This window comes from Theropithecus gelada, chromosome 4 (assembly GCF_003255815.1).
Source record: "Theropithecus gelada isolate Dixy chromosome 4, Tgel_1.0, whole genome shotgun sequence".
NCBI lineage: Eukaryota > Metazoa > Chordata > Mammalia > Primates > Cercopithecidae > Theropithecus > Theropithecus gelada.
Genome location: NC_037671.1, coordinates 121,165,826 through 121,175,932, shown reverse-complemented (window position 1 = coordinate 121,175,932; position 10,107 = coordinate 121,165,826). Strand labels below are relative to the sequence as shown.

At 47.3% G+C, this 10,107-nt stretch overlaps 1 protein-coding gene across 1 annotated transcript in view; it reads right to left on the bottom strand.

The window, feature by feature from the left end:
• Window positions 1–2,114: 2,114 nt before the first annotated feature.
• Window positions 2,115–10,107, bottom strand: part of LOC112622651 (endoplasmic reticulum membrane-associated RNA degradation protein-like) — a 10,937-nt gene continuing 2,944 nt past the window's right edge. Inside the window, exons 3-7 of the mRNA XM_025382369.1 lie at window positions 7,810–7,893; window positions 6,030–6,106; window positions 5,316–5,441; window positions 4,714–4,932; window positions 2,115–2,232 (exon numbers count right to left, since the gene is read on the bottom strand). Coding sequence (XP_025238154.1) covers window positions 2,115–2,232; window positions 4,714–4,932; window positions 5,316–5,441; window positions 6,030–6,106; window positions 7,810–7,893 — 624 coding nt within the window. The remainder of the gene's footprint in view (window positions 2,233–4,713; window positions 4,933–5,315; window positions 5,442–6,029; window positions 6,107–7,809; window positions 7,894–10,107) is intronic.

Here is a 10,107-nt window from a genome sequence, read left to right as displayed (position 1 = left end):
TGAGGGTTAGAGGGTAGAGATAGGGTTAGGGTTAGGGGTTAGGTTAGGACTAGGGTTAGGGCTAGGGCTAGGATTAGGGGTTAGGGATTAGGGTTAGGGTTTTAGGGTTAGGGCTAGGGTTTTAGGGTTAGGGCTAGGGTTAGGGTTCGTGTTCGGGTTCGGTTTTGGGGTTAGGGTTTAGGGTTAGGGTTTTAGGGTTAGGGTTAGGGATTAGCATTAGGGGTTACGGGTTAGGGTTAGAGGTTAGGGTTAGGGTTTTAGGGTTAGGGTTTAGGGTTAAGGTTTAGGGTTAGGGTTAGGTTAGGGTTAGCGTTTTAGGGTTAGGGTTAGGGTTTAGGGTTAGAGTTAGGGGTTAGGGTAGAGTTAGGGTTAGGGTAGGGTTAAGGTGAGGGTGAGAGTTAGAGGGTTCGCGTTAGGGTTAGGTTAGGGTTAGGAGTTGGGGTTAGGATTAGGGTGAGTTTGAGGGTTAGGGTTAGGTTAGGGTTAGGGGTTAGGGTCAGGGTTAGGGTTTTGGGGTTTTAGGGTTGGGTTAGGGTTATTGTTTGGGTTATGGTTAGACGGTTAGGGTTATGGTTAGGCGTTTGGGTTAGAGTTAGGGGTTGGGGGTTAGGGTTGGGCTTGGGCTTGGGGTTGGGTTTAGGGATTGGGGTTAATATTAGGGTTAGGGGTTAGGGTTAGAGATTAGGGTTAGAGGTTAGGGTTAGGGTTTTAGGGTTATGGTTAGCATTAAGGTTTAGGGTTAGGGTATGGTTAGTGTTAGGGTTTTAGGGTTAGGGTTAGGGTAGAGTTAGGGTTAGGGTAGGGTTAAGGTGTGGGTGTGGGTTAGAGGGTTTAGGTTAGGGTTAGCGGTGGGGTTAGGTTTAGGGTGAGAGTTAGGGTTAGGTTAGGGTTAGGGTTTAGGGTTAGGTGTTAGGGTCAGGGTCATTGTTAGGATTTTAGGGTTTTGGCGTTTTAGTGGTAGGGTTAGGGTTAGTGTTAGGGTTATCGTTAGAGGGTTAGGGTTAGGGTTAGGGGTTAGGGTTAGGGGTTAGGGTTGGGGTTGGTTTTGGGGTTGGGGTTGGGATTAAGGTTAGGGTTAGGGTTTAGGGTTAGGGTTAGCATTAGGGTGAGGGTGATGGTCAGGGTGAGGGTGAGGTTCAGGGTGAGGTGTTAGTGTTAGGGGTTAGGGTTAGGGTTTTGGGGTTGGGGTTAGGGTTAGGTGTTAGAGTAGGGATAGGGTTAGGGTTAGTGTTAGGGGGTTAGGGTTAGAGGGTTAGGGTTAGGGTGGTTAGGGTTAGGGTGGTTAGGGTTAGGGTTTAGGGTTTAGGCTTAGGGTTAGCAGTTAGGTTTAGGGTTTTAGGGTTGGGGGTTAGGGTTAGAGGGTTAAGTGTTAGGGTTAAGGGTTAGGGTTAGGGTTAAGGGTTAAAGGTTAGTTTTAGGGTTGGGGTTAGGGTTAGGATAATGTTAGGGTTGGGTTAGGGTTAGGGGTTAGGGTTAGAGTCAGGGTCAGGGATTAGGGTTAGGGGTTCGGGGTTAGGGTTAGGGTCAGGGTTAGGGGTTACGGGTTATGGTCAAGGTGAGGGTGAGGATGCGGGTCAGAGTTTAGGGTTAGGGTTAGGGCTTAGGTTTAGGTGTTAGGGTTAGGGTTTGGGTTGGTTAGGGTTAGGGTTAGGGGTGGGAAAGGGTGTCATCCCTCAGTTCACCTGAGACAAATACCTATATGATTGCTTCCTCTGCCCTGTGTAAAATGCAGCTTCACTGAGCCACACTAAAGTATTTGTCACCATTCCTCTACCGCCACTCACAAGTCAATTGTGTATTCACCAAAAGGCTTATGAAAGACTCAAAACAATGCAATCCTTTGTCTCTTGTCCACCTATAACCTGGAAGGCCCCCACCTTTGTGTTTTCCTGCCTTTCCAGATGGAACTCTGTCTCCGAAAAACAAACAAAATGTGGCTTTGAGACATTTGGATGTGGGAGTTTTTCTTGCAGGCCGGATGTCAGACCCTTGCCTGAGACGGCGGTGGGGCCACCAAGGAGATGGTGGCCCTCATTCTGCCCCAGTCTCACTCCTACAGGCTCACCCCCAATCTTTCCCACGATGCAATGCGACTACAGAGAAGTGGAACATACTCACTTTAGGTACTGCTGATACTCATGCGCATTCTTCCCATGAACAGCATGAACGTTGACCAACTCCAGCGTAATGAGGAACAGGATCAGGCTGGGCACAGGGAACAGTAGTCTGATACTAAAAACAGATGAAAGTAAATTTAAACGTGAGGAACATTGGTATTTTCCACCTTCATCAGGAAAAAGATGTTTCACCACATCAACATCCTTAAGTTCCAACTTCTCAAAAAATAATTTTCCTAATTCTCAGAGCCCAATGCCTGCTTCCAGCCCCCAGGCCCGTGGCTGGCAGGAGTGCCCAGTGTAGCCCTTGCTCCCGGCCCATCCTGCACGTCCGCATTCCTTGCTCATCAGTCATCATCTGAGACTCTCAGACATCTGACGGTCTACGTCAGGGCTGCCAGGGTCTCTGCACACTCACGGGGCACCAGGCAGGCCCAGTCTGCGCCCAGCAGCCCCCCTGCTCCCTGCCCTCTGACATCTAGGGAGGGACTCTCACCAGAGGAAAACAAATGGCCTCAATACGCTCAATGCCACCAGATTAAAGAAATCCCAACTATAGTAAGATCTTATTTTTCCCATGAAACTAGTTGAGACATTTAAAAATATTCTGGTTTTGGAGAGTGTTAATAAGAGAATGACCTTGTCTTATAAACTGCTGGTAAGAGTGTAAATTGAGTAGCACCCTTCTGAAGGGGAATCCAGTGGTATCTATTTAAAGCTTTAAAAACACAGATACCACTCAACCCAAAAGTTCTAGAAATGTATCCAAAATGGTCATTTCTTAAGGATGTAGCACATTCTAAAATATATACTGTAAGTGAAGGAACCATAATGCTGTGAATCTGCTATTAAGTTAATCTGCTCTTATATTTTAAATCCAAATCCAGTTAATCTGCTGTTATACTTTAAATCCAAATATTCATTTAGGTAGATAGAACTCACATTTCCATAGGCCAAATTACAAACACTATTTAAAATAGTATGTACTATAACTTTCTATGAAAATCAGCATAGGGAGTCCTCACAGTCCTCAGATAACATCATTTCATTCGACACCATTTCATCACAACATCAGTGAGAAAAGAAATCGATACACCGTGAGGGCCACGGTCTGTGTGGAGAAGCACGTTCTGCATGGGTTTTCTCCCATCCCCCAGTTTCCTCCCACATCCCAGAGCCGTGCACATTAGGTGAACTGGCACATCTCCATGGTCCCAGAGTGAGTGTGGGTGTGTGACTGGCCCTGTGAAGGAACCACGTCCTGTCCAGGGTGGGTCCTGCCTTGTACCCGGAGCTGCTGGGATAGGCTCCAGCCACCCACAACTCTGAACTGGAATGAACAGGTTGGAAAATGAATGAATGAATGAAATTATAAGAACTTGTAAAGTCTACCATCATCATACAAGTGCTTGACAGTGCGTGTCGGTACAAAAGTGCTCAGTGACCCACACATTTGTTCCTGTTGGTGCTGGAGCTGTGGGTGGGGGGAAGGGGCCGGGCCTGGGGAGGTCTCGCTCTGCAAACATTTACTGCCTCATTTAACCACCACAGGACTGCCGTCACTCACTGCCTCGCCAAACACTGAGTAGTTCTCACTTGTTTTTATTCATCTCTCTTAAATGTCCATAGAGCTCATATGTGCCTCAATGTTTAACACTGTAAGTGTTTTGGATCTTTCTTTAGAAGTTTGGCAATATTTTTATGACCAGAAACATGCTGTGGGAACTTAACTTTTGTTTCCACCGTGCAAGGAAAATAAATCTCAGTACCCCAAACTCACTAAGCCAAAGGGAAAAGTCAAGCTGGGAACTGCCTCAGGCAAACCTGCCTCCCATTTTATTCCTAAATAATGTGGCTACGAAGAGAAAAAAGCTACATACAGACCTCCCTCACAGTTTGTCCACAAGGAAATGCCTCGTGGGCCTCAAGATCTCTACCCGGAAAGACTTCTGCTGAATTTCACCCTGGCAATGCAGTTGCCAGCTGATCTTCCCAGGGGTGGGACAGGGCGTCATCCCTCATCTCACCTGAGACAAATACCTATATGATTGCTTCCTCTGCCCTGTGTAAAATGCAGCTTCACTGAGCCACACTAAGGTGTAAGTCACTATTCCTCTACCCCCACTCACAAGTCAATTGTGTATTCACCGAAAGGCTTTTGAAAGACTCAAAACAATGCAATCCTTTGTCTCTTGTCCACCTATAACCTGGAAGGCCCCCACCTTTGTGTTTTCCTGCCTTTCCAGATGGAACCAATGTACACCTTACACCTACTGACTGATGTCTTATGTCTAATTAAAATGTATAAAAATGTATAAAAGCAAGCTGCGCCCCAAGTACCTGGGGCAGATGCCGTCAGGATCTCCTGAGGCTGTCACAGCATGTCCTTAACCCTGGGAAAGTAAACTTTCTAAAAGTATTGAGCCCTGTCTCAGATACGTTGGGTTCATACTATCAGTTGTGAACTCCAAGTATATCAACACCTGTCGATGGGTTCAGTGAGGGGCCTACTGTGTCTTCAGTAGGGACTGGAACTGCATCTGTGACAACTTCCTGCCCCACAGTGCCCCTCCAAAACAGGAAAGTGAGCGCGCACCTACTCCATATACGCAGGTAGTTCTGCCGCTGGCGAGACCGCAGCATCCTCTCCACCCACTGCCTGTGTCTCAGCTCCGAGGCAATGGTGACCTGGCCAGACACGTGGTGACACTGCTTGCCGATGCTTTGGAGCACAAGCAGCACTTCCAGCACAATCCTGGGGCAGAAGAGGGTAGGAAAGGGTGTGCTGCAGAGCTCACGGAGCAGCTGGGGCCACCTGCAAACAGAGCCAGACTTGGAGCAGGCATTGTGATCCTCACCTGTACCTCACTCTCCTTCTGTACCTGCAAGGCTGCGGCTTTCTGGGAGCCAGGGCTAGCTGCGTATCACTGGTGGGTCTGCAGGGACAACCGTGACATGCGGCAAGTGTTAATTAAATACACTGAATTGTGGCAAACAGAATGTGACATTCACAACCTCATCAGATGTGCCACGCTTGCACAGAGATTGTCATAACTGATCTCATAATTCTTCTTGGAGCAGTTACAGTGGGATTCTAAGACTACTTTATAAAATCTAAAACATAGAAAATGTCTAAGTTTGCTATGCTAATCTGCAGAATCAATGTTTCAACAGTTGTCAGGATGTCCTGGAACTTACGTCTCAGTAGGAAGATGATCCAAGTCCTTTAAAACACAATGATTCTCAGGCACATGATGATACAGCCCATCCGTCATTTTTGTAATTAAAGAGTGGCTGGCATTTGTTTCAGAATTATCTTCTAATCTGAAAAATAGAAAATATTTAAAGATATATGACAATTAAAATGCCCACATTAGTGCCCATGGACAATAATGGTTAATGGTTCACTGAGCAGCAACCTGACTGTGAATCTTAGTTTCCCCAAATATAAAATGTAAAAAGCCACCATCATGGGACAGTGGAGAAAGAAACGATGCCCTAAGCCAAAAGCAAAGTCCAATGATGACTGATGACGAGACGATGAACCACCTGCTTATTCCTCCTGCTGAACAAGTATGTCTGCTGTTGTCTACGATTCCAGAATGCATGCCTCCATCCCCACTTCTCTCCTGAGCTTCAGACCCATCTTTCTTTCTGCCTACTCAGTAGTTCTCATGGACGCCATTGTCTACCCTCAAAACCTGCCTCTCGTTCCATGTGCAGTCTCCACCAGGGCCCCAGGCCAGCTGGAAGATCGCATTCAGCATCACTTGCAGCTCCTCACAGCCACCAAGGCCCAGAAATTCCTCCTTCCCCTTTTATCTTCCAACAGCCTCGCTAAAGAAGAAATGCTGCTGAAACTAACAGTACCAGACAAGCTTGATGTCAGCCAGGCCCCAGGATGCCACGTACCTGACTGCTTCCCAAGTGAGTTCTTTGGGGAAAGGCAGCAGAGTCCAAACCCTGATACTCTCCTCAAAGCTCAGCACCTGGGATGAAATGTTTTATTGACTTTGTAGATTTCACGGTAACTTCCTAGAAAATCTGTTTTTAGATTGTTATGGATGTTACATCACTCTCTAGAAAATATGTATCTATAAAATTATTACAAATTCTAAACATTTTAAAACCAGAGGGCGGGTGTCAGTTCTTCAGTGCACATGGGGGAAGGCTGGGGAAACTACCAGGGGATTGGTAGGGAGTGAACGTCCGGGGTGGCTATGACCATATCCACAGGTTCTTTTGACACCTGCCATTGAGAGGGAGGACCCCACCAAATCTGTACGAGCTCTGGTGACTGGCCTGGAACCAGGAGAACACAGCAGGTGTGAAGATGCTGCACGCTTTGCAAAGCCATGTCAGAGGCGCAGGTGCCTCTCCAGTTCAGGCCGCCCTCGGGGTGCAGCAGCTGTCACCTTGAGACTGTCCCTGCAGGACCCCCATGAGGCCTCTGGCCAACTTCCAGTCTTCTCAGACGCAACATCCACGAAGCCCTGGGGGACCACAGCCGTCCACACCCAGGCCAGGCCACAGGACAGATCCCTCGGCAGAAGCTCCCCATTTCTAACCCACTAGCATATGAACAAGTCAAACGGTGGCTGCTGACACCACAGAGCGTGAGTGGTCTCAACAGCAGGAATAACCGAAGCCCAGGATGCAAAGCTGCCTGAATACCTGTGAGATGCCAGGAGGGGGACAGGACGTGGTAAGGACCCAAATAGCCACCGTGGGGCACGGGAGAGGATGGTCTGGAGCCTCAGCAGCTGTGGTTGGAAGACAAAGGCTGCCTTCTTGAAGCTCCTCTTCCTTCCTAAATCTTCCCTCCTCCACCTTCCTAAGGGCTTGCGCTTGGAAAGCACGGCAATCCCCACTGGTAAAGCTGGTCTGCGGCGCCAACGGGGAATGGCATCTGACCAGTGCAGCCCGATGCTCTGCCTCCAAGCGACACCTCCAGGAGGCTGTTTTCCCAACCTCACTGCTGACAGCCCCCTTCTGACAGTATTTTCCTGAAGGCATTCTCAAGGAAGCCTCTGACTTCTCAAGGCACCATTTCTTTAAAGCGCCTTTGCAAATCTCTCCTAACCCGCTGTATGTTGATTTTACAGCTTCGTTTTAGAGGTAGTCTCATTTATGAATTTTCACCTGCACAGCTGTTACGATGCTTATATTCTTGGGGACTGCCTTTTTAATCCCCTTGCACTACCCTTGTATCCTCCCGTATGTAGAATAAAACCCCTTCGCTGATTGCCAAATTGGAACTTCCTGGCAGAAATGCTTAAAAAATTGTTTGTTTCAGTAAGTTAACAAAAGCTAGTCCATGTAGGAGAAGAAAAACTGACATTACTCACCACTGACAAATAAAAACTGCTCCCAGCTCTGCGTTACTGCCTACAGCAATAAAAGCCTGCCAGGGGATTCAGCAAAAACACTTCCCAGTGCTCATCCATTTAACACTAAAAACCTCAGTGCCATCAGCACTGCATTACTTTCAACTGTGAGACATGGAACTTGAGGCTCAGAAGACTCAGCAACCAGGCCAGGGCCACAGCAAGCACCACGCTGGCTAGAAAGCTGGATCTGCCCAACTCAAAGTCTGACTCAGCAGGCAAACTGCACCCTTCCAGCATCTCTGCAAAAGACAGGTGGTTTCAGAGACGTACACACCCCTCCCAGCACCCTGCATTCGGCATACCTGTTTTTTAGGCTGAAAAACCGGATGGCAGCGAGAACTATAGCCTTCTGCAAGACTAATCAACAATTCTACTGCTGCTTTTTCCTAGTTTAGAGAAAACAGTGGCTACTATAGTGTTTGGGTAGACTTAGTTTTCTTCTATCGAACTGTAGGCCAATTAGAGTCCCCATTTCTCATTATCTTTCTTCAAACAATTTTTTGCTGCTAGAAAAGCCAACGCTTCACTAAAATAGGTTTCACATGGCAAGGAAATAACAGCCAATAAAATGATTTTAAATGGAGGCCATTAACAATAATAGATCACAAAGGCCACACCCACCCTCTGTGCACAAAACTGGAGATGAATAAGAAAAAAAGGATTCCAAACAATTGGAAATTTAACTAGGAAATAGTTACTTAAACACTAAAAAACAATACAACTAAAAAAAATCACATAATCATTTAATTGCTAAGCACATACATATTTTTACAAGCATAAAAATTACATAATTTGAAGCTAATATAACCACATAACTTAAAAATCCAAGTCAGTCAACTGAAACCTATGAGAAACGAAGTCAGTGAATTGATAGTTGACAAATTAAAAAATCTGTAACTATCTACAATTCTTTTTTCTTTTCTTTTTTCTTTTTTTTTGAGACAGAGTCTTACTCTTTTTGCCCAGGTTGGAGTGCACTGGTGCGATCTCAGCTCACTGCAACCTCTGCCTCCCAGGTTCAAGTGATTCTCCAGCTTCAGCCTCCTGAGTAGCTGGGATTACAGGCACCCACCACCACGTCTGGCTATTTTTTTTGTATTTTTATTAGAGACGGGGTTTCACCACGTTTGGCCACACTTGTCTTGAACTCCTGACCTCAGGTGAACCACCTGCCTCGGCCTTCCAAAGTGCTGGGATTACAGGTGTTAGCCACTGCACCCGACCCGCTACCTACAATTCTTAAAAGCACAAAACAAACAACTCAAGTAGCTAGATGTTAACTACAGAAGAAATGTGCTGGCCTTCCCTTCACTCAGATGTGTGAGAGCCTGGAGTGCACCAGGGAGTGTGCTGGGCGGAACACGGGAGGCACACACATGTGCCTGCACGGGTGATGTCCCCACAGGGCAGACCCACACGCAGCATATGTGTGTCACTGCAGAGCAGCGTACGTATCCCACTGCAGAGCGGCGTATGTATCCCACTACAGAGCAGCGTATGTATCCCACTACAGAGCGGCATATGTGTGCCACTGCAGAGCAGCGTATGTATCCCACTATAGAGTGGCATATGTGTGCCACTGCAGAGCAGCATATGTATCCCACTGCAGAGTGGCGTATGTGTGCCACTGCAGAGCAGCCTACATATGCCACTGCAGAGCAGTGTATGTGTCACTGCAGAGCAGCGTATATATCCCACTGCAGAGCAGTGTATGTGTGTCACTGCAGAGCAGCATATGTATCCCACTGCAGAGTGGCGTATGTGTGCCACTGTAGAGCAGCCTACATATGCCACTGCAGAGCGGTGTATGTGTGCCACTGCAGAGCACCTGGCTTCTGTTCCAAGACGTGAACCCACCTGAGGGCTTCTGAGGAGAGGATGACATGTTGCAGAAGGATCAGTCTGGCTGCTGTGTTATGACAAGGGGAAGGGCTCGCAGAAGTCGGTGGGCAGACCAGTCAGTGCCAGCGACATTCCAGGGAGGGACCAAGGCGGTATGGCCAGGTGGTGGCACAGGAGGGACAGGAAGAAGCAGATGTGGAACATACTTCTTTTTTTTTTCTTTTTCTTTTTTTGAGATGGAGTCTTGCTCTGTCATTCAGGCTGGAAAGCAGTGGCACAATCTCAGTTCACTATAACATCTGCCTTCCGTGTTCAAGCTATTCTCAGGACTACAGGCACCCACCACCATCCCAGCTAGTTTTTGTATTTCCATTAGAGACAGGGTTTCACCATGTTGGCCAGGCTGGACTTGAACTTCTGATCTCAGGTGATCCACCTGCCTTGACCTCCCAAAGTGCTGGGATTACAGGCATGAGCCACTGTGCCCGGACTGTGGAACATATTTCTAAAACCTATTCCAAGGACGGAGTATGAAGAGAGGAGAGGAATTTGAGGCTTCCAACCTGAGCAGCCACCTGGGAGGCTGGAGGTGCCACGTAGATGGGAGGACTTGAGGAATGAAGATGGGGAGACACTGTGTCCCTGAATAAGCTTCAATATTGTGAAAAATGTCAATTATCCCTAACTCAATCCATGAGGTGTTCTTATTTGTTTTTGGGGTTTTATGTTTGTCCAAGTTTACACAGAATAATAACTAT